This window comes from Centrocercus urophasianus, unplaced genomic scaffold (assembly GCF_019232065.1).
Source record: "Centrocercus urophasianus isolate 14NV4802_14NV808 unplaced genomic scaffold, USGS_Curo_1.0 seq_10, whole genome shotgun sequence".
Classification (NCBI taxonomy): Eukaryota; Metazoa; Chordata; class Aves; order Galliformes; family Phasianidae; genus Centrocercus; species Centrocercus urophasianus.
Genome location: NW_024884142.1, coordinates 94,870,662 through 94,895,878, shown reverse-complemented (window position 1 = coordinate 94,895,878; position 25,217 = coordinate 94,870,662). Strand labels below are relative to the sequence as shown.

Sequence of the window (25,217 nt, the reverse complement as noted above, 5' to 3'; positions counted from 1 at the left end):
GGCCATAATCCTGATGCTGTTCCCTTAAGTCTTTATAGAAAGAATCCTGCAGTAGAATTCCTGATTTCATGCGAAGGGAAGCACAAAAAATACTCTGTAGAGCTCATGATTGTCAGGAAAGCATCAGCAGAGCAGTTCCAGCATCTGATACACATCATCTGAGTCAGTGCCAGCCCTGCTGAGCTGCACGGGTAAACGACACATGACATCATGAGTGACAATTTCTGGGTAAAATATTCCTAATCATTTCCAATTGCACACAGCCAACAAAAAAAGTCTGCCAGCAAGTCAGGCTAGCAGGAGGGAGACAAGAAAAAGAACGTGACAAACCTTGTAAAAAAAGTTTCAATATCTGTTACTACCACAGTGTGGTACGTCAGTGTGTTATTTTTTTTCCTCTTAATATTGACAAGGTCAGATATAAATCTGTAACTGGAAAAAGAGCTTCCTGAAGGCAAAGACATAAGGAGAGTGGCTCTCCTCGTTCACCACTCCAGCCCTCCCCACACATATGCATCCTGCTGAAATTTCACACACAAAAACACTCAGAGAACAAGATTGAAAGGACACAAAGTGGGCAGGGAGATATAGATGGTTTTAAAAGTAAGGTACAGAAGCCATTCTGAAAAAAAAAAAAAACAAAACAGATGGGCTGTTAAAAAGAAAGAATGAAATGGACTGGCAGCAAGGAGCATAGAATATCACTTATTGTTAATGCAAAATGAAAGCTAAAGTGCAACTACTTAAGGCTTCTCTTAGTCATATTGTCAAAGAAGAAAGGCTTTTAAGGCAGAGCAATCATCATGGCTAGCTTGTTCATCTCTTTTAACCAGGATGTACAATGCATACACCAGCAGCATCAAGGAGACTTTAAATGTCACTGTAAAATATTTACTGGAGAAGTGTTTTAAAAGCACTAAGAGCTTTTAAAAGGGGCTCATTCTTCTAAAGGATGGCAAAAATTAATTCATTCAAGTTGTAATGAACTCTCAAAACCAGAAATATCTTTGCTCCATTAGAAAACATAATATTGAACATACTTCACTCACAGGGTGGTGATGCACTGGAACAGGCTGCCCAAGGAGGTTGTGGATGCCCCACCTCTGGATGTGGCTCTGGGCAGCCTGGTCTGGTGACCCTGCACATGGCGGGGGGGTTGAAACTGGATGATCTTTACAAACCTTTTCAACCCAGGCCATTCTATGATAACACACATAAACTTGGCCTATTTATGAACCAGATACTTGAAATTCCCCTTTTCTAGCCATATTAAGCGTTGCATATAAACTCTTCCTTCCCATCATAGAAGAACTGATCAATTCAGAGGTGTAAAAAAGTGGTTACATAAGTGGGACCTAAACCCAATCCAGACAGAGACACTGAGAAGAATCAGAGTGACTTCAAACGCTGGGAAGTATAGCTCCTACAGAGGATTGCTTTGCTTCTGTTGTAACATAAAATATTCATGTTAATTCGCTGCACATCATTGCAGTTGTATACTCCCCTGCTTTCAAACATCCAAAGGAAAACTGCCTATTCTCTTGAAACAGTCAGCTTTCTTCTACGGATTCATATCTTCACTATTCACCAAATCAAATCTATGACTGACAGTTTTTACCTTTCAGAAATGCCACTCTCTCTGTTTCAGAAAGATATTAGCATATGTACTTTTGATGTGCTACAAAACTGGCTTTTTAGAACTGATGTAAGTGTGCTAACGATCTAGTAAAAATATATAAAAAGGCTATAAAGGCTGATGAAGAGTTTCAAGTTGATGGGCTGGATTCAGCATGCAAGAACAACCTGCTCATCCTCCAATAGCAGTCTCTGCTTCCACCTTCCCAGGAGTCCCCAGATACGTGAGGGAGAGGCTGAGAGCTGGATGAAGCAATCTCACAAGCTGATTACTACTGTTTGGTCCCAAAGGTCCTACAACTCCCCTGCCCCAGCCCATCATACAAGGGTGCATTCTTCTGAAAGCTTTTCAGCTGGGAACTGATTTAATCCAAAGCTGAAGACTATGTGAGACAGCAGCTTCTTAAACATAACTTTTGACTCAAGTGGTGATAACAGTAATTATCCCACAATTATTTCTGTAAATACAGTCTCTTAATACCCTTTTTGCACCAGACATCAGGCTTGCTGACAGCTCACTGCTGCACTGTCCTCAGCAAAGATGTTACCCATTACATCCCTTCCTTGGTACATTTGAAATGACATCACGCTGCTAAATTAATTCATTCTGGTTTTGCTGCAGTGTTCTTTGTTACAAGAAATGACTGGTTCGGAAGTATCTATTCTTGATTCATCTTCATATTCCCTTTATCTCTGCACAGGGTGAGACAATTACAAATGTACTTACTGATTGATGTTACTGTAAAAATACATTATTGGGGAAAAACAGCTTCTAAATAGGAATCTCTAACTGCATAAGTCCCTTATGATATACAGTGATGGTTCTGAGTTGAGTGGAGTTTTTTGTTTGTTTTTAAACAGCACAGGTATTCTGAGTTTGCTCATTAATTAATTCTGATGTACTTACTATAATCTTTTTTCCTTCCTCCATTGGAATGGAGGGCAAAAAAAAATAAAGGGAAGAAAAGCAGACCAAAGAAGTACCTTCAACAATACATACTGCCTTACTTGTACTTTCATTCTAGCCTTGGTATGGTCAGACAGTTCCAGTAAAACCAGTGAGTCTGCACAGGTACAGTCCACATCCTGTAAGCTACCAAAATATTACAAAGCCCAAAGGAAACTCACTCGGTGTTAACTGTGAGCATCAAAACCCAAGAATGCTCACAGTGTGGATTGCACTAGCTACTGGTAAGAAGTGAGTTTTAAGATTCACTAATGCCCTGCAAAGGAAAAATATAGCAAACTGAAAAATACAGGAATCTGCCTACAGGAATCTGTCTACAGGATCTGCCAGGAAAAGAAATTTGAAAAGGGGAAGCCATGCCTTCAGATGTTGGTTACAAAGATTAAAAAGAAATGCAGAGTTCAACACTGATGGAGCAACATATCTTTTTCCGGCAGTTAAGACCAGATCATGTAATATAACCAGTAATAAAGATCTACTTGTTAGAAGAAAACAGGCAGCAAGTAAAATAAAGGGGAGTTTTCCCCCTCCCTTGTCCTAAAAAGTGAAGATGCTCAACCATTTTTGGCATGTGAATTCTTTTCAGCTTCCACTTGGCAGGCATTATCCAATTTTAGCATTTGATTAGTTTTGTTGTTTATTTTTAAAGAATTACCAACTGACTTTGACTTTGCAGCACGTGGAATACAATTTTATTAATCATAAATTTAAATACAAATTTAATATAATTGCTAACATGATTAATTTTATATTTGACTTTTGTGTTCTCATATTTTCCAAGCTGAAAGTAAGGAGAGCTCTAAGCATAAGTACAATGATAAGCAAACACTGCATTCACCACACAGGTGTCCAAAGATGAAACAAGTTCAAGAACATTAAGGGCCCAATGGTGAGAAATCTACTGAATTGATTTGGAGGCAGAGAATTCAGCAACAGGCAAAATATCTCATCCCAAACATAACTAAGTTAGGTTAACATACTTCACAAAATAAAGCTTACCTGACCGTTTTTCCCCAGTTCCATTTCAACTATTGCAACTGGAGTATTTATCTGATCAACGTGTCTTGACTGTGACTTCAGATCCACTCTCCAGTTCATGTTTTTCAAGACGTTATCCCAGCGGCTTTGATTTACCAGGCTCTCATGGATCCTCACTCGGTGGTTTTTCCAAAATTTGGCAATGACCGCAGCTTGATCCGACGTGATGCCACCTTGCTTTTTTGTTTGGGCAGTGAGAAAAGCTTCCAGCTGATTCAAATCCATATCAGCTGAAGCAATTGACTGTAGGGAAAACAGGAGAAGAGAAAGGGAAAAGCTTGCTTACAAGTACTCTTTAAAATTCTAAGCTGAAGGTTGTATCTTTAGGGCTTTACAAATGTATTTTTGAAGGATAGCAGAGGCAAGTCTCAGTCACGGAAATAACAACTTCCATTAAACTCATTTTGCAAGCGCTTACGCTACTTAACCCAGACTCCTGCCTCAGGACAGCTAGATCTCTTACAATGAGGAGAAAACCAGGAATTCCTTTGGATATGAAGCACGCGGTAGGAAGAACATTTTCACTGCAAGCTCAGCCATATTCTTCAGTGTGCCCTAGTGATACCAATTGGTCTGTACTGGGTGGCTGGGGCAGACATCTGGGGTGATACTGCTGTCCTGATGGCCTGTTGAACAGGAAGGCACGGGCATGCCTTCGGCCAAGGTTGGGACAAACTGGGAGAAACCCCAGCTCATTACGATATTCACAATTTTTCCACCAATGTTTCTAAGGCTGATAATTCTATATAGCCTTAAGTTAGCATTGCTTAACTGGCAGTGGTTGCTAAATACAGCTTTGAAGAGAAGACAGGACGTGAAGGGAGGAAACTGTGGTTAAGTTTTCTCACTGTCATTTCAAGCAGACACTTGTTTCATACTCACACAAAATGGATGTGACTCATCTTTAACAAACATGCTGCCTCCAAGCACGCATGGATACAGAGCACAACAAGGAGATAAAAGGCTAAAAATCTTGGGACTTGTATCAATTTAATTTTCCTTGATGCTGTATTCCTGCTGTTGTACTCTCTAGGTTACCAGTAGGGTACAAAGCCCTTGGTCTGAAATGCTCCTGGTTTAACACAGGACCACTAAATACCTTACAAGGGATGCCTGCAAGATATCTTGCACTGAATTGCAAGGGACCCACAGGGATCACCAAGTCCAACCCCCACCTCCAAACTGCACCTCCCAAACCCAAAGTCTGAGAGCAGTGTCCCAGTGCTCCAAGTCCTGCCAGCTCATGCTGTGACCATCGCCCTCTGGGGCAGAACCTTTCCCTAAGCTCTCTGCAGCACAGCTCCATGCTGTTCCCTCCACACAGCAGAGCTCAGCGCTGCCCTCCGCTCCCTGTGAGGAGCTGCAGCCACCATCAGGGCTTCCCTCAGCTCCTCTGCTCTGCACTGAGCAAACCCGGGGGCCTCAGGCACTCTGCATAGACCCTTCCTCATCTCTGTAGCACTTTGCAGAATCCAGCATTTGCTATCATTGAACTTCATACAGTTGACCGATTGCCCAGCCCTCTAATTGGTCTAGATCTCTCTGCAGGGCTTCCCTCCCCTTAAGGGAATCAACAACTCTTCTCAATTTAGTATCATCAACACAGTTGCTCAAAACCCCTTCTAGTCCTACATCCAAGTCATTCATAAAAACACTGAAGTGCCCCTACAACAGAGCCCTGCAGAACCCCAGCAGCGAGCAGCCACCAGCCTGCTGTAACCTCATTTAATGTAACCCATCAGCCAGCTGCTCACCCATTGCACAATGGTTTTGCCAAGCTGTATGCCAGGCATTTCGTCCAGAAGAACACTGCGAGAAACAGCACAAAAGCTTTGCTGAAATACAAAGAGATTACATCAACTGGCTTCCCCAGTCAGTGAGATGGGTAACCTTGCCATAAAAGGAGATTAAGTTGGTTAAAGAGGACTTTTCCCCTTGTGAACCCATGCTGGCTGTGACCAGTGACTGCACTGTCTTTCAGGTGTTTTTCAGCAACTCCCAGAATAATCTTCAGCACCTTCCAAGCAAAACAAAATATACCAGAACCTTTTAAAGCTGCTGTTCAAAACGAGGCCTAGCACGGAGGCAAGACCTGCATAGTGATGAGCAAAGTGCCAATCTCACTCCCAAAGCCTCCCAGTAGTAAGGAGGTGACTGCAGCAGCCAGCCAACAGAGCACAAAGCACACAATCCTCTCTCCCAGTCTGAAACACAACAGCAGATTAAAAACAAGAAAAAGCCCCAAACAAAGAGCTCGCACATCACGCAAGTGGCACAGAACAGCAGCAGGAGGTTTGCTGCTTGGAAGCAACTGAAGCCAACAATAACACACACTTATCTCCAGCAGATACACCACATCCTTTTTACTGTGAGTTTATTCAAGAGAAAAGCAAATCAAAAGCAAATCCTCCTCCAAAGCACAACACACACCTTGTGATCTGCAACAGAGTTCAGCCTTTTATCACGCAGCATAAGATCCGCCTCCTGAACCTTGGGTACTGTTTAATTTAAGAGGGAAGCTCTGCCTTCCCAAAGTTGCAAGATGCAGCAGCTGCCATCTGTTACACAATTAAGAAAATAAACAGCTACCTGTACTTGAAACAACTGCTCTGTTCTATCACAATTCCAGCTTAATCAGAGCATCTGGCAATTTATTTTAAAATGTGACGTGTCTAACATACCATTCTGTGTATTTCAATTCACTGTATCTGCATACTGACTGCTTTTATCATGAGGATATTTATCTGGAGGAACATTAAAATCTAATGATCCCGTAAGTGGAAAAAAAGCTTTTTTTTTTCTTTCCTGTTTTAAAAGAACCATTAGAATCAAATAGCTTTCATGCATATTTTCCTGAAGAGGCCTGCCTATGAACAGCAGTGTGAAATACAAAGGCTGCTCCAAAAGAATGCCTGCTATGATATGACATGGGTGATATGGCAGCAGAGGTTGAACCTGCCCACCAATACTACATTTTGGTGCTGTGTGACTGATGGCCAGTCTCAGCAGAGGGCCAGTCTGACACAGCAGCATCTGACAGGAGAGTGCACACGAAGCAAAAGGATGGAACTGAATTCCTCCATGTGCAAACAATGGCACCCAGAGACATTCATCAACACTCGCTGAACATTTACAGAGATGAAACAGTGGATATGAGCACAGTGTGGTGGTAGGTGGTGCTTTTCAGCAGTGCTGACAATGGGTCACCTCCACTGCTGCAGATTTGTACAGGAGTGGCATGCAGGCTCTCATTCATCGCTTGGGAAAATGCATTGCTGATGGTGGTGACTGTGTTGGAAAAACAGTGTTTTGTAGCTGAGAATTTGCTCTATCAAATAGTGTTATCATGCTTTTTGCAGCTGTTTTAGTTTCCATGGAAATAAATAGGAGGCTGTACTTTCAGAGCAACCTACATATTTTGTTATAATATTTTTCATATTACTGTGTGTGTGCATAGACCTGTTGTGTATTCTGACACCAGCTTTCCTTTATATAAATATTCCATGCAGGTTACAGGAGCGAGGAGAGGAATGAGGTGAATAAACAATCCTAAAGCCCAGCACCTTCTGTAAGCCAAGTCAAGCCCAAGATCAGCCTGAGATTCAGTCTCCCCTCAGCTGCACAGAAAATTCAGCTGTGCAAAAAATGCCTTCTGTTTTATTCCTGCACAGAAACCAACACTAGCACGTTCTCTGCACTGAATGAAACAAAGATGTCATGAATTAACAGTGAACCAAATAACCAGGTCATTCTTGTGTGCTTGATTTTACAGCTTTTGAATATTTCACATATACAACTTGTGGAACTTTTCCTCCAAGTTTTACCACCTCTATGACAAGTAAAACACAGCAAGATTTCTAGCAACATTTTGCTAAGCTGGTAGAAAAGTAACAAACCACAAGAAGTTCCTCATTTCGTTTGACACATTATATAAATCTGACTTCTAAGCGCAGCTAAAAGAGGAAGCTTACAATCAAGCTTGCAGTTTTAAGCATAAAGATGACAGAAAATATAAGTAGGGCTTGTGCAGGACAGTGAAACTTGCCTGTTTGGAAAAGATCATCCAGAGACTGGGAGTCAAGATTCTCTGTGTCTTACATTTAAAACTTTCATACGTTCATATAGAAAATACATGCTATATATACACACTTTGCTACTTGCTACTTGGTTGTAGTAGCCACGTGTCACAATTAGCAGTCATTTAGATTGTTTTCTCACAGACAGGAGCACACACGTACAGAAAACAGAGACTGTTTACTATTACAGATGTAAGAGACACAGCTCCAAAACCATAGCTGTATTGTGATGGAACATATGCCAGATAGCATATGCTTCAAATAACACACCAACACAGTCCACTGTTCAGAACAGAATCTCTCTCGGTTTGCAATCAAGATTACTATCTAAAAGTTCATTTTAAAATAAACGAAAATTATATTAACTGGAAAAGAATACAAACAATCAACGAGTTGTACTTCAGTGTAACCGCACAAAGACATGACTGAAGACATCTTCTTTGATATTCCACAACAAAGCCATCAGCTATAAAGGTTTTCAAGAAACTAAACAGCAGCAACTCATTTTAATATTCTTCTTCATCCTAACTGGGAAACATTTCATAATGAGACAGGAAACCAGATATAAGCTACAAAGAATGACAGAACAATTAAGCTCTTTGCTGGTCTTCCATCTCTTGCTCTGTACAAAGACTTACACAGCTCGTTCTTTAAACAAGCACAGTTGTACTCTGTTGCCCAAATGAATGTTGACAGTTAAATATATATATATTTTTTTATAACTTGAAGAAATGTTTTAATTTAACTTGGCTAAAAATTACAGTTCAGTTAAATTCTGGATAGTATTACAAATTCTTTCCATTATTTTTAACAATGCTCCCTTATTGCATAGTCAGAATATCCAGTTACAGAAAAATACACCCGATTGATATTTCTAAGGATTTTACTTAAAGTTAAAGCATGAGCCATTCTTCTGTGTTTATAACTAAGGACAGATAAAACCCATCTGATTACAGGTCTTCCTTTCATGCTTTTCAGCACTTGAGCTTAGAATCATAGAGGTTGGAAAAGACCACTATGATCACCAAGCCCAACCCCAGCCTATCCCCACCATGTCCACTGACATGTCTCAGTGCCACATCTCCACTGTTCTTGAACACCTCCCTGCACGGTGACTCCATCACCTCCCTGGGCAGCTCTGCCTCTGCCTCACAGATCTTTTGGAGAAGAAACGTTTCCTAACATCCAACCCAAACCTCCCTTAGCACAACTCAGTGCCATTCTCTCTTGTCCTGTCACTGTTACCAGGATAAGAGACCCCCACACTGCTACAATCTCTTCTCAGGGAGTTGTAGGGAGTGATGAGGTCCTCCCTGTATATCCTCTGCTGTAGACTGAACAAACCCCGTTCCCTCACCTGCTCCCCAGAAGACCTTCACAGCCTTGTTGCCCTTCTCTGGACACACAAGAATGAGCACTGAGCATGACCAGGACAGCCAGCAGCTGTTGTCTGGTCCCACTGCAGTGATGAAGGGCACTTCACCCTCTGAGAACAACGGTGCACGGATTTCAGCATCATTACTGAAAATGCCTCAGGAATTCAAGGTGTGGAAACCGCTTTATCCACCAGCTCCTGCAGCTGAATTATTTCCAGCACTGATTCAAGAGGGATATATCACACTACTGCCAGTCACTTAATCCAAATAAGCCTTAGAGTGCAGGATGTACCACAGCCCCACCTTAATCACACACCAAGGACTGTGGCACCGAGGGAAAGAACTTAGGTAGGATCCAGTTCCTGTTTGTACTGCTATCACAAGTCATTTACTACTTCAACACACAAATCATCAACTAACAAAGAGCAGGAAGGTTTTCCAGGAATATATATCTGCTCTTTGTCAGCAAGTAATTCCATTTACGTTATTACTGCAATTCATTGAAGTGACTAAGGCACCACAAAGCCTGCTTTCACAAGTAGAGTCTTTAAGAGACCACTGTCAGACATTAAAATTCTCCTCGTGTTATATATCCTGAGATTTGATATAACATGCATTTTTTCCTGGGAAGCATGGCTTAGGAGCATCATACAAGGAGCAACTGACTACAGCTTTTTTGCAGAGGCTGGGTAGGTGCATTTAAGCAACAAGAAACAGATGTGGCCATGCTGCCTTCTCCTTGGATTCATCTTCAGTAGAAACCCATTATCTCTTAGAATATAACTCAGCCAATAAAAACAAGACTTCAAATACTATTTCCTTAATGGGACAATATTTGATAACATTGGGATCTTCTGTATTTGCTTAATTAGATCCATTAGACATATGCCTTGGTACACAGAACAGGAAAACAAACTTAAAATCATTATCTCTTCTGAGAAACAGAGCTGGACAGGCACGCAATGCTAGAGGGAAACAACAACTGGTAAAATCCACTGGGGAAAAAAACCCAAAACACTTCATTTCCAGAAATAAAACATTACTTGTCAATGACAGTGGAAGAGCTGGCTGTGTCAGTATGCGTAGGCTTTTATTCCAGATGACCCTCAAAACTGCTGCTAGCCTACAGCATGTAGAGATGTAGAGACCACAAGCTCAGACAGAGGACAGAGGGCTCAGTGCCAGTCTCCACACTAATGAAATCACCTCTGCAGGCTCTGCTAGGTGGGGGAGAGAGGCTATTGCTGCATCAGTACTGCTGCCATTTGGATGCTCTTTGAAACGCAAGCTTGAAAACTGCTCAGATACTTGGGGCACATGTATGTGGTGGGGGACTGGCTGCAGGCAGGAATAAATGTAGAGCAGCTCTGAGACTTGCCTGGCCGAAAGACATTGATCACCCAGAGCCAGTTCCAAGCAACGTAGGGCTCCTGTGCATTTTTTTTCCCAGTTAACATCTTTAAAAAAAAACTTCATTGCATATGGGGCAAATGCAGGTTGCCTCTGCTGCATGCAGCTTTGGGAAGCGCAGCTTCTTCCCCTATGTTTAACAAAAAAAAAAGAAAAAGAAAAGCTCGCCATGAGAGCAGCAGGAACAAAAATGCCCTCAGCATCAGCATCCTGAGGTTGCAATTGCATGTGTGGGTCTTAAAGACACCAAACTACTTGTGAAGGCCACCTAGTCAATGTTCTATGGCAAACAGCAGCTTCAAACAGGACTACAAGGGCATCTCTGCAGCCCTGTGGTTTCTGGACCCTCCCTCCTAAGCATGCTAACCAACGTCTCTCCCAATGGCTGCAGATACAATCAGTCCCACACTAGATGAGCTGTTCATACAACATTTCCTGGAGGTAGGCTGTGCCCCACCAGTGCTATTTATTAGTGTCTCAGAGCTCTTCTGACAATTAGAATTAAGACAAAATCAAATGCAACAGCCTGCTCGCATGCATTTGAAACACTGATCTTACAAAAATGTTCACCCCAACCTGCTCACCCCAACACATTTATAATTTGGAAATCCTAAATGACCTTAACAATACTTTGTAATCAAAGTACAAAGATCTTCATTAAAATCTTAGAGTCTTCACCTAATCCATGGGGATGGTCTTTTATTCAAGTTCCATACTGCATCCAGTATTACTTCAGTTTATGTTTTATTGAGCTGTAATGCAGCTGCAGTGGGGATTAAACTGTTGGCTCACAGAAAAGAGATGTCAATCAGTGTGCATGCTGTAATACATTTTATTGATAAGCCTGCAGTTTAAAATTTTCTCCAGTGTGTAACAGATCATCTTAAACATCATTCTAACCTGTAGAGCCTTTGGAGTCATTGCCAAGGAGACACTAACCAGGTCAGTGGGCATCCAGTGGATGTGTCAATATTTCCAGGTTTGGGTTACTCTGACTTCTGCTAAGCTTCCTGCTTGGACAGGACTTAGAACACACATGCTGAGTACATTACATGACTGCTACTGCAGATCACAAAAAAAAAAAACAAAAACAAAAACATGCATGGTGAAGGTTCAGGCAAAATTACATCCTTCCTGCATTTCTAATCTTATTAAGCTTGATTTCACATAGACTTGTCCAGTGGATTGTTTCCATGCTCCTCTATGCAATGTTCTCTGCTAAAATCACTTTCTCACTTGAACATGAAATCCAACAACAATTTCTGGGAGGGAGTTTATATGCAGCAATTTTTGTTCACCTGAATGCAAAAGAGATCCTAGCATTTGTTTTTAAAAGCTGGTGAAGTTACCAGATTTTTTTTCTCCTGCCTGCCTGCCTTTACCATCAGAGCGTGCATCTGCCAGAAACAAGAGTTTGGACACAATTCCCCAGCACATCACTTCCTAAAATAATTTGCAGGTGGTGTCATTTTTCTGTGGCACAAAGGCTCATCTGATGACAAAGGAGGACGAAAGGCCGATTAAAACAGATAGCCACCACATGAACCACAACCAGAGCCCTTCTCCTGTGGTCAGATAGCACTTCCTGCAAATCTACAGCACCAAGCACAAAAAAAAAAGCACTCCCTCCCCTCATTCCATCCTAAAAACCATCTCCAGCAGAAGGAAAACTGAGAATAATGGGGATTATTCTGTCTGGCCTTTCTGAAAGGCTCTGTGCTTACAGAACAAGAATGAAAGAACAGAACAAGCTCAACCACTGATAGTCACAGCTATACCTCCTGAGTACTCAGATTGTGAATAGATTACAAGAGCTTGGATTCTCAGCACTAAGCATTAAAAAAAAAAGAAGTGCTGTCCCTTTCCTGAGTAATAGTTTCCAAATTACCTACATTATTTAAAATAGAAAGAGGAAGAGATGCATAAGAGGAGGCAATGGAAAGCACTTCTCAGAAAGCACAGACAGGCACTGGACAGGATGCAAAAAGAGGTGAGAAATAAAAAAAAAAAAAAAGGAAGTATTCTCTTAATAGCAGACATGCTTGCATCTATGAGGTTCATACACAAGGATTTAAAATACAAATAAATTATTCATTTGGCCTTTACTCAAATGAAATATATATTTTTTAAAAGTCTTTTCATACAAGCTTTTCTCCCCTCGAGTCAAATTCATCGCTATGGTTTAGAAAACATTTTGCCACTCGGGGTGGAGGCAAAGAAATGTTACTTTTCCAGTCCTTCTTAAGCATGCAGCTATGCTACAGACAAGTTTGACAGGTTCAACCTTTTTCAAATGAACACGCATACACACATGCCCCCTGAGATAGCTGCAGTAGAGACAAGCTACCTTCTGTAACAGCCTATGAATCTTTGCAGGTTAAGTTATTCAGCCTAAAATGGTTTCTTCGTCATTCCTCCCAAAGGAGCCAGATTCAGAAATAAGAACTTTCAACAAATGGAAGCCATTTAATGCAGCACTGCTAAGGAAAGAGAGGAAAAGGAAAGAGAAATCCAGATAGAACAGAACAAATACCAGATGGCAATACAAAGAAACTTGAGGGAAAGAATTAAAGAAAGGAGAGAAACTGACAAAGTGACAGCCCCAGAATTGGTGGCATGATCTGGCCTGCTCTGAAGAGAGCAAGCATGTGATTGTGATTTTTTCCTCCTCCTTCCTCTTGCAATACAGTAAATGAGAACGGTGTTTATCAGGTTTCTGCAATCACTCTGGGAAAATTACCTGCTGTTGTGGACTATTGCTTCACATTTAATCTCATTTCACTTAGGAGAGTTAAAAACAGAAGTCAGATCAGCTTATATTTTGAGGGCATGCAGAAAAAAAGTTACAGCCTTACCCTGAATGCAGAAGGGGAGAGACACCAGCCAAGCTTACTGTAGTGCTGTGCAGGCAGCGTTCCTGTAAGCACATCAGGCCATGGACTAACTTGCTTTATAATGAGCCAAGCGCGGAAAACAGAATTTACATCATGAATTCATCTTGATTTTTGCCGACTGTACCTCGATTGTTTGCACCTTAAAGTTTCATTAACTTTGCTAATTTCCACAGTTACATTTGTAGATTAGCTTCCTGTATAGCAAGGCATAGGTACCCCAGCAGCAAACCACATGAAATATTTAAATCACGCACTTGAATCATATCACATCTTGCCATATATTGTGATTTGCAGCCAATTTCTGACTCAAGGCTCTGCTTTCCTTCCTTTCACAGCACTATTGTATGTTATCTGCCGTATCACATTCTGAGCAATAGGTGGAGTTGAGTTTTCCTACCTGGGAGAACAGTTCCTGTAGACATAAATCAGGCAACACTGCCTCTGCCAGGATCTGGGAGCAAACAGCTGGAAACCACTGCAGCCAACTCTAACTCCGCAGACATGTTTAATAGCATCAGAGAGATCAGCATGTAAAGGAGACAAGTTTACAGACTACACAGCTTGAAGGGATACAGAAGCAAGATTGTTTTACCATCTGGTCATTCGTCACTATTTTGACAACTTATGTTACACACTGACATCTGACGGTGAGAGGTAAGCTTCCAGTCTCAGCGTACCAGACAGCAGGTCTTCCTCTCAGCACGTCCTGAAGGAACTGGCTGATGTTGTTGCCAAGCCACTCTCCATCATATCTGAAAAGTCACAGCTGTCAGGTGAAGTCTCCAGTGACTGAAAAAAGGCAAACAGCACTCCCACTTTGAAGGAAGGGAGAAAGGAAGACTGAGGGAACTACAGCGAGCCTCATGTCTGTGCTTGTGAAAATCATGGAGCAGATCCTCCTGGAAGCTGTGATGTTTAGGCACATGCAAGCTGAGGAGGTGATCTGAGACAGCCAACACAGCTTCACCAAGAGCAGATTGTTGGCTCACCGATCTGGAAAACTTCTATGATGGAATGATGATGGAAGGGCAACTGATGCCATCAGCCTGGATACATACAAGGCCTTTGACACGGTCGTGCACCACATGCTTATTTCTAAATTGGATAGATTTGGATAGATATGGATAGGAAGGCCAGACTATTCAGAGGATGAAGAAATGGTCAAAAACAGGTTGTGGTCAATAGCTCCATGTCCAGTTGAAGGTCAGTCACAAGTGGGGTCCCGCAGGGGTCCATCTTGGGCCTTGTGCCTTTTAACATCTTTATCAATGACACAGACAGTGGCATCGAGTGCACCCTCAGGATCTTGCTGATGACACCAAACTGAGTAGTGTACTTAGAAACACAGAACCATTAAAGTTGGAAAAGACTACTGAGACCATCAAGTCTAACCACCAACCCATCATCACCATGCCCACTAAACCGTGTCCCCAAGTGCCACATACCCACATTCCCTGAACGTTCAGTCTCCCTGCAAATGTATTGATTCCACAAGAAAGAATAGATTTCATTAGTCATTAATTCCTTGGATTCAGAACATGACTCTACATGCCCTTTCTAACTGGAATGCGTACAATCATTTATCAAAAGCAGCAGTTTCCAACCACAGTGATGTTTCTTAGAAGTTATTTGCGGGAAATAGCAGGCCTTTAAAAGCAGCACTGTGTTTAGCAGAGAGAAATCACAGCAAGTTACACAACCAAGGGGACTTGTACAGGCTTGAAAAGTAGGTTCACATGAACCAGAAGTGGTTCAAGTAGGCCAAGTGCAGCATTTTGCACTTGGATTGGGAGCAATTCCAGCTAAGTGTACATTAGGAGAAGAACTCCTTGAGAGCAGTCTGGTGGAGGTTGGGGGTCCTGGGGGATGAAAAGCTGGACGTGAGGCAGCAGCACGTTCATCACCCAGAATACAAATTGCATTCTGGTCTGCATCAACAGAGCAGTGGCAGCAGGGACATGGAGGGGATTGTCCCCCTCTGCTCTGTTCCTGTGAAGCCCCATCTGGAGTAATGCACCCAGGGCTGGAGCCTCCAGCATAAGAAAGATGTGGAGCGCTGGAATGGGTCCAGAGGAGGATCCTCAGAGGGCTGGAGCACCTCTCCTATAAAGAAAGACTGAGGAAGTTGGGCTTGTTCAGCCTGGAGAGTGATCCCAGCAGACCCCATTGCATCTTTTCAGTATTTGCAGAGAACTTATAATCAGGAGGGAGCCTGACTTTTGACATGGTCTGATACTGATAGGACAGAGGGGAAAAGGTTTTAGACTAAAAAAGGGGGAGATTTAGGTTAGATGTTAGGGAAAGTTTTTCCATCGGAAGGCAGTGAGGCCTTGGCACTGCTGCAAAGAGATCTGTGGGTGCCCCATCTCTGGAGATAGATACTCAAGGCCTGGTTGGATGGGCCCTGGGCAGCCTGAGCTGGTGGGGGGCAATCAGCTCACAACAGGGGTTGGGGCTGGATGGGCTTTAAGGTCCCTTTCAACCCATGCCATTCCACATATGATTCTGAGTACAAAGTGGGTTTTCTTCCTGTCAGCTTAGTGAAACAAAATTATGTTCCCCAAACCACAAGCAGTCATCCTAGTTGCTAAAAGCAGAGCCTTTATGAGGGCAAGAGAGCAGTAAGCCAAACTCTGCACTGTGGGAACTGTTCTGTATGGGTCCTGTTCCCACCATGGTGCTGGAAACCACCACCAGTGCCTGGAAGCAAAGGCCAGGCTGGAATGGCTCAGCAGGAATCACTCCTCACTTTCCCATGAGGACTTAAATACTATGTGCTGTACACAAAATGTTCTTAGAACTGAATCTAATACATATTTTCAGAAAAAGTTAAAGACTTACTGAAACAGGCAAAATATCAAAGTGTTCTCCAATCAAATCACACTAAATATTTATGACTGCTTTCATTAGCCCAGAGGGAATTCTCCATTTCAATGAAACTAGATCAAGTCACCTCTTGGTAGAGCTGGCCAAGCAATCAAGTTTTCCAGTCCATCAGCTTTCCACTGCTGTGCCTCCACAGACCACTGGCACTGCCCTTGAGAGCAGGACACGCACAGCAGTGGTTTCCAGAGCTCACAAATACACACCTCAGAACTGTTGGCACTCTGCAACACTTACCTCTGTGTTTCACTGCCACAGGCTCCAACAGTGAGACTCAGGTGTTCCAAGATAGCGCATGTCACCAAAAAGCTCATGTTCAAAGTTCAAGTCGCCCCTTCTCCCATGGCTGTTAGTCAAACAGGGGCTACCTTATATTAATAAGTTCCTTACAGTTTGTCCACTTGAGCTAGAAAATTTCTCCAGTACTTATGTTTCATTACAGGCTGTTTAGATATTTCCATGACGTCATAAAAACAATCCAGTAAACAAGAGCACTTCTGCTAAGCAATGAGCGACCAGCATCCTTCTAGCCTTGCTCTCAGCAAGCCACAGCCAGATCCATTGCTTTCTCTTCACCTTGTAGACATAGCAAACAGAAGCACATGTGGCACACATGCAGCCACATGTCACACAAGAGGAGTGATATCCAGAAACCCATTTGGGCATTCCTTCTGGCTCCTTATAGCTCTTCAGCTGTGACATGCAGTATAACAGCCTCTAGCTTCAGGGACCCATCAGGAAAGCACAAGTCTGGCTACACAGGGATCTCATACTGGAAAGAAAAAAGCACACAGTGCAAACACAAGGGGTGCCCTGTGCAGAAGTAAACAGTATAAAAGAGCAATAGATTCTTAATCTCAAAGCCTAAGACTGATGGGTTTGCATGTTGCAAGAGGACAGGTTTAGATCAGATATACGGAAGACTTTTCTCCCCAGAGGTTGGTGAGGCCCTGGCACTGCCGCCCAGAGCTGTGGTGCCCCATCCCTGGAGGTGCCCAAGGCCAGGTTGGATGGGCCCTGGGCAGCCTGAGCTGGTGGGGGGCAGCCCTGCCCACAGCAGCAGTTAGAACTGGATGGACTTCAAGGTTCCTTCCAACCCAACCCATCCTATGATCCTAGAAAAGCCAAACCTGTAACTCAGATGTATTAGTAGGGCACTAATTTCTGACCTCTCTCCTTTCTCATTTCTGCCTCTGTGCAGACATGGACACGTGCACACACCATACATTTCACCATCTATAAGATTTATGCCACACTACCAAGATGTGTGGTTTCTTAATTCTGTAGAAAAAGGACGTTATACACATTTAGTTTGTTTTGAGAAAAGAAAAAAAAAGCTAAAGTGAGGCTTAATAAAGAAATACTGAAGAAATCACAACTACTTCAAATAATAAATATTTGTACAGTGTTTGAAGATGCAAAACTAAAGAGTATTTATGCAAACAGTACACCAATTACACTTGAACCAGAAATGGCAAAAAGAGCATGAATGAATCACACATCAGACACGACAGTCTGAAGAGAGACAGCAGAGTCACATGCAAAAAAGACTCAGAGTAAACACATCTGTTGCTCTCCTGCCTTTTACCAAGATTCTACTCCAATGCCTGCATGTATCCTAAAAGCACATTTCACAATCCTGACATCACAGTTTATGGAAACCGCAAAGCATGAAAACTACCCACCAAGCTGAGTTAGGAATCTTTTGGCAGAGATACAGATACGTATTGACAAGAAAAAGAATTTAACCTTATTTGGAAAAACAAGGAATTGACTCTAACTATACTTGCACTGCAATTATTGCTGCTAGAACCGAGAGAAGCAGCTTTCCAACATACATTAACATCCTAAATGAGAGAATTATGAAATACATCCTTCACAATTGAGGTCTTCCAGTTTCCAGTCTGGTATGACATTAGAAGTACTTGATAAGCATGTGGAGAAAAACTTACTGTGTTGAAACTATTTATCATTATTTATAATGATTAAGAAACAAAACAACTAAGTAAAATATTTGAAATGCTTAAGGCTTTCCCTTTAAGGAAGTCACTCATTTCACCTTGTCCTGAAGATGAAGCTCGTCTGGGGATGAATTTGAGGCCTTTTCAGTAAGCTGTAACCAAACCTTCCACCAAAGGAGGAGCTCACACAGAGCACAGAAAGATGTGTTTTGGTTATGCTGAAATTCATTAGTCCAGCCTGGCTGCTTTCCATTGGCATTAGCAAGAGCCTAATCTGACTGAAGACTAAAGAGTTGGATCTTGCTTTTGAAGTTCATTGCTATAAATTAAATGCTTCTACTTTTCTTAATTAGTGTTTGTCAAACACATGCTTTTTAGAATATATCTTTTAGAATATATCTGAAAAGGGGAAGACTCCCTTAGGATTCACACGTAGTTTTCTGCCTTTATTTCAATAAAACTTATGCTCCATTTCCTATTCCCAAAAAAATGGTGGAAATGCTGAAGAAGGTAATGAAGTCACTGCTATCTTTTCAGTTCCAGTTGTTTTCTAAACTAACAATAGTTGCCTTCCTACTATAATTCAGGCCATGAAAAGGGGGAAAAAAACATAAGTTGTCTCTTTTTCCCCTCTGTTTGACACATTAATAAGAACTAAAAGAAAACCAATCAAATATCCACACAGTAATTGAGAAAAAACAGACTTATTTTGAGCAATGCAAAGCTTAACACACCTATTAGATCAACAATGCAAGTTTGCCTCCTCCTTTTAATTTACCACTTGGCCATAGATAAGACCTCGATAACTCAAAAGGTGGGCCCATGTGAACCTACTGAGGCTCGACAAAGCAAAATGCAGGGTTTTGCAGTTGGGTCAGAGTCATCACAGATGCATATACAGACTGGGAGAACTCCTGGAGAGTAGCCTTATAAACATGAGAAATCAACTTTCTCTTTACAAGGATAGATAGTGATAGGACACGGGTGAACGGCTTTAAACTAAAGGAAGGAAGATATAGATTAGATGTCAGGGGAAGTTTTTCACTGAGAGGGTGGTGATGGAACAGGTTGCCCAGGGAGGTTTTATATGCCTCATTCCTGGAAGCGTGCAAGGCCAGGCTGGATGGGGCCATGGGCAACCTGCTGTAGTACTTCACCTAGTGGTTGGCAACCCTACTTACAGCAGGGGGGTGGAACTTGATGATCTCTTCCAACATGAGCCATTCTATAGATCTATGAAGATGACACATAAATGAAATAGGTCAAGTAAACCATTAAATATGAAGTACATGATTTCCAGTGACATTGCACATTTATGCTATATCAGTACTTCACAGTCCCAAATGAAATGAGTCTAGGATTGGTCTCATAAGGAGGTGATCTTTCACCCTGTCTCGAACCTTGAGTTGTGGAAAATACTACTGCTTAAGTGAACGATGCTATACCAGAGTCCTTGTTTCTGCCTGCACTCAGTAACTGCAGTCATCACTGCACAGCAGCAGGAGCACCACAAAGGTTATTATTCCCACGTGGAAAGGAGAATTGCTGCCTACCCTACTTTGTCTGAATGACAGCCCAATTTATAGAAGTCTGCTCACACTACAGATTTCATCACCTCAGCATCCTCTAGCACCCAGCAAAAGCATTGCCATCTAAGTGTCTCTTCAGCAATTAAAATAGTAATGGAAACAGAATGTGAAAGGCTTAAGCTTAATAAACCATTGAGTTTTACAATCAGAAAAACTGAAAATGATGACTACTAAAAGAAATCCAGAATGATGAGAGCATACTGCTCTTATTAACTGGCACATACGAGCAGACAATTGCTGCTCCAGGCAGTGAAGCACCACACTACTACATTAAGTGTCCTCCAGCTGTCTAACAGCCTGCAGCCAGCCCTCCTCACCCATTCCTTCTTTCAAAGAACTTCTCTCCACTTCAGTGTTCTTCCTGCAACTGGCAGCTGCACCAGCCCTGATCTGAACTGATTACATACACACAAACTGAAAGCAAAAATAACAAACATGGGAGGAACCCTAAAAAGAGCAAACATTTTTGTCACTGTAGTATAGTAGATGGCATTTAAAGTAAGCATTCAGCTCTCTACTGTTCTATGATGATGCTGAAATTTAAAAAGAAAGAGATAACATTAGGCATAAAGAACAGAAAATGAAGGGGTAGCTGAGCTGTATTCAGACTAGTGAGCTATGTAATAGGGGTGCTTTACTCAATTAAAAACAAAATAAAAAAGCCTATGGTTGTTATTCAGCTGTCCCAGGCACGCAGCAGTTTAGTTCATCGTTTTCCCATGCATGTCCAATTACAACACAGAAAATATATCTTCCTCCCCTCACAAAATTATATGCTAAGTTATTGTTAGCACATTTTTTCCTAGCCCAATAACAAATGAAGTAGTCCAAAATAAGCACAGCTGTAAGAATGAAAGGTTTGAAACTATGTACCAAGCTAATGTGCGTAGAATGTATCTGATATGGACAGAAGACTATTTTGATACTGATACTATTTTACAGGTTAACTGCTCACTTTCATAAGAGCTGATAAGAATAAGCATATCCAATGATCTCTGTTAGCAGATGCAGGCACAACAGCAATTCTAACCATCAGAAAACAAGCCATCTTCCACATCAACTTTCCCAAACTGTTTTATCTCAGCCTTTGCACTGAGGCTGCTCTGCCTCTGAGGTTGCAGGAGCTTAGACTTGCATGGTAACTACAAAGCATTCAATAAAAGGAGCCCGTGACCAACCCAGGTATTTGAAGGTTCGTAACTTACTGAGAGAAGGAAAAACGACAGCTTTCTTGACACATTGCAAGAGGCAAGAAGGTGGTTTTTTTTCCCCTGCCACCAATGGCTGCCAGAGGAAATCCTGAAGAAGATACAAAGGCCTCTTTTTCCACAGTGAGTAAATTCTGAGTGAGTAAATTTTACATCTATGTTTCTGCTCTGACTTGTCACATGAGGGCAGCCTCTTTTATGAAGGCCAGTAGCTTCAAGGTGGGGCTTGAAGTGAAAACTGAATGCTAGTAGCACCGCAGAGCCACACAGGTAAGATACCATCTCCTCCTGTTTGAATAACAGTGAGATGAAATACTATGGTCACCAGAAAAGCAGGTACAACTGTCGGACAGTTGCTTGTGAAAACAAGAGAAGGAAGAAGGGTACAGACTGTTATGTCACGTGCACATAGTATGGAAGCATTTCATATGTCGCACATCAAACACTGGGTTGTCACATGTTCCTTATGTACAGTTTAATATTTTACCAGCAGCATACTGGTGTAGTTGTTACAGATGGTAACGCCTTCAGTAAAAATACATATTGATAATCGAATATAACAACATATTTAGACTCCTCGTGCTGACTTTGTGCTCATTCAGGCAACCTACAATTCTGAAGCACAGCCAGAGCCACGACACCTCCAGCACCACAACCAGCACGCACAGTAATCCCAGTAGCCTGCTGCCACCAAAAGGAAAAGAGCAGAATTACTGCAGATGGAAAGGCATTACTTCTCTTACCACAGGAACTAACTCAGCAAATTCAGCTGCCATAAGGAAGAGACAAATTCGGTATTTTCATCAAGGTGAGGTCTTTGAAAGCCAAAAGCTGGGAGAACCTCCGGGAGCTGATCTCCCCCAGTTTCTCAATGCTTTGAAGTCTGATGGGATAGGAGGCTGGGAAATACACAACTGAGATGCTGCAACTCTCCAAGGCCAGCCCTCCAGAGCTTTGTTCTACCTCCTAGGAAACACCACACAAGGAATTACATTTCTCAAAAAAGTTCACATGATGTGAAAGCAGTACAGTAACATGACTGTTCCATGAAATAAATTGGGCACCTTAGAAAGGGATCAGATGATTGTAAATGTTCTGCAGAAAACTACACAGTTCTACAGAAGAAATGGATCATTAAGACAGCTTTTATAAATAAACCAGGAGTATACAAAGATATGGGGGGATAGGAGGGTGCAATTAAATACTTGTTGCTGCAGTAAATCCTGTGGTCTCTATTTCACCTCCCTGTTTTCCTCGTGCTCCAGAAATTACCAAGCTTTGCACATATGGAATGTGGGAGGGGACATGGAAGCCCTTTACCTTCACCAAGCCCTGATACAATGAACTGGCTAATTTACCATAGTGACTTCTGATTACTACTTAGAGGACACCGAGTACCACGGAATTAAATAGTCACAAGGGCAATGAAACCTTCTGCCTCTAACCATGAACCGACAGCACACGTATATAACAGGGAAAAAACTCATCATCCCATCTAACGTAGGTACTCACACCCCTACAAGGTCAGCAAAAGTCGATGTAAGACAGGGAGTCTTTTCCATACTGGCAATACAAAGGACCTCGGCCCTCCCTTCTGGCTGCTCGACACCGCACCCGGGTGTTAAAGACGCCCAGCCAGGGCTGCGCTCCCACTCACGGCCCCGCCCGCCCGCCCGCCGCTACCTGCAGCAGGCCGCCCATCTTGGCGCGCAGGGCGCGGAACTCCTCCGGCGCCGCCTCGGGGTAGAGCTGCCCGCGCAACAGCTCCTCCGTGATGTCGGCCTTGCCGTAGTAGGCGGCCTGCGCGATGCCGCCCAGCAGCGCGCTCAGCGCCTTGCCGCCATCGGCCGCCGGCGGCTGCTGCTCGGCCGCCGCCATGTTGGAGGGGCGGCCCGCGCCTCAGTCCCCGCCTCGGGAAGGGATGCCGCCGCACCGCCTCACTGCGCGCCACCCGGCTGGGACGGGCCTGGGCGCTGGGGCGCTGGGGCGCTGGGATAGCAAGCGTCTTTTGAAGCTTTAAAGCGGCTGCGGACGCAGGAGATGAACCTCGGTCAGATGGGCTGTTCTGCGGGCACCCAGTTCCTGCTTCTGACCAAAATGCCAAAAACCCTTGGAAGGCAGCGTATGAACCAAAACAGAGTTCGTATTTAGTCTTTGAGAATGAGATACTAAATGAATTCATGACTTAAGTACTCAGTGTCTGCCTTCCATACTTGAGGGCCTGCTCAGAGCATGCAAAGCAATGGCCATGCTGCCTAAATCAGCACGTTTGCTACTGCAAAATAGAAAAAAAAGTGGAAGCAGGGATTTGTGTTAAGCGCCTTCCAGCAGCTCTGTGCATTTTTTAATTGTGTATGCCTTATCTGAACAGGCAAGCAGAAAAAATACAACTCCCCAGATTGAATCTCCACTGATTTTTGAGTGCAGAAACTGGTTGGGATAAAAGGAAGCGGGGAAGGCAGAGGAAAGGGAAGAGCAGGCAACATATGCTGCCTGAACTGCAGAACTGCTATGCATGGCCCCGTACCACTAGCTACAGGCAACAGTTCACACAAGGGTGGCTCTACCCCTCAGAACTCTTCCTTGCAATCTCGTCGTAGGAAGAAGCAGCTTGCTGGGGTGATGATCTGCTACAGCCTTGAACAGCATACTGCTCATGAGCCAGAGTAACCGCACAAGGGACAGCTGCAACCCAGACAGGGAATCAGCAGTAGCCCAGGTCACTTTACACAACAGCCTTTTGCTGCTCAGAACTGCTATAATCACTTTCCCACCTCTTCTGGGCAGTAGCAACAACTTCTGGCTATAAAGATGTGGAGAAAGGGATACATTCCCTACAGATTTCCCCAGAACAACCAGAAATGTGTTTTTTTTTTCCAAGGAAAAAGAATGTTCCTGATACTGCCTAAAATATAAAAACAATTCACTTACTCCTGCTGACTCTTGGAGTTTCAGACTATCTTCTTTCTTCTACATAGGACTGAGTCTGTATTAAGTCACTGAAGCTCCCTGCCAGTTGACTTTACCACATAGAAGCAGCACTACAACATCCACCCATGCTGATCCAGCAGCTTCAGCCTGAAGTTGAAGATCTGTTTTAATTGAATGGTTAAAGAAAGTAAACACTTCCCAGCCCTTGTATCTGCTGGGATGCAGTTCTATTCACCAGGATGCCAGTCAGCTGTGCAGCTGCTCCCCCTCTCTTCTCCCACTTCATGACTACATCCATTTTGTCCTTAGAAGGAAAAACTTGAATCAAAACAGCTCAATAGTTGTGATCGAGCCAGAGAAGATAACTTCTGCCACTGAGGCACAAAGGTGAGAAGCGCTGACAGGGAACCAAGTGCACTTTGCACACCACAGCACTAGTGCAGACGTTCGGGCTCATTCAGACAAACATTCCTCAAGCAAATGAGCGCTACTAAGAGTAATCAGGATTACTGCTTCAGGTCACCTCACCAGGAGATAACCTTCAATTCCTTACCATGGTATCACATTCTGTAAGCCAGGCATAAACAGAACTAAGAAAAAAAAAGGTTTTGTTTAGTTGATTTTATTGTTACATATTGATAACACATTGACACAGCTGATATCAGAGCAAACCCTTATGGGACAACTAAGTGCCACAAAGCACGTTATAGAACTGAAGATCAGTGTGAAGCAGCACAACATCTGGTTTAAAAAAAAAAAAAAAAGTCAGATGTCATGAAACCGTATATTATTAGACTTCACTTAAAGAATCTTGAGAGGCCAAGAGATCACAAGCTTCCCAAAGCACAAGAAAAGCTATGTGCAGCTCCTCGGTCGTCCCATCAGAACTAACCCCACGAGGGACTCTTTGCAAATTCAGTGTTTCAATGTTCTACGTATTTTGTGTTCTTCATTGTAAGAGAGCACAGAAAGCTGATCTATTCTACACACACATATACTGCTTCACTCTTCTGGGGCAAAATTACAATCACATTTTCCTATAGCTTTTAACAGCTATTTCAACCAGAATATATACACATGTATACAAAATGCCAAAATTAGGGCTTAAAGCAATTTCAGAGAAGTTTCCCAGTTCAGCTGTTTGTGCTCTTTATTTCAAAATCCAAAGTGCCAAATACAAGTAGCAAGAGTTTCCACTATTGCAATCTAACAAAAAAAAAAAAAAAAAAAAAAAAAAAAAAAAAAAAAA

At 42.7% G+C, this 25,217-nt stretch overlaps 1 protein-coding gene across 1 annotated transcript in view; it reads right to left on the bottom strand.

Moving 5' to 3' along the window:
• The window catches only part of COMMD1 (copper metabolism domain containing 1), a 67,435-nt gene extending 44,520 nt beyond the window's left edge, over positions 1-22,915 (bottom strand). Inside the window, exons 1-2 of the mRNA XM_042820231.1 lie at positions 22,721-22,915; positions 3,602-3,883 (exon numbers count right to left, since the gene is read on the bottom strand). Of these exons, the coding sequence (XP_042676165.1) occupies positions 3,602-3,883; positions 22,721-22,915 (477 nt within the window). The remainder of the gene's footprint in view (positions 1-3,601; positions 3,884-22,720) is intronic.
• Positions 22,916-25,217: the final 2,302 nt, after the last annotated feature.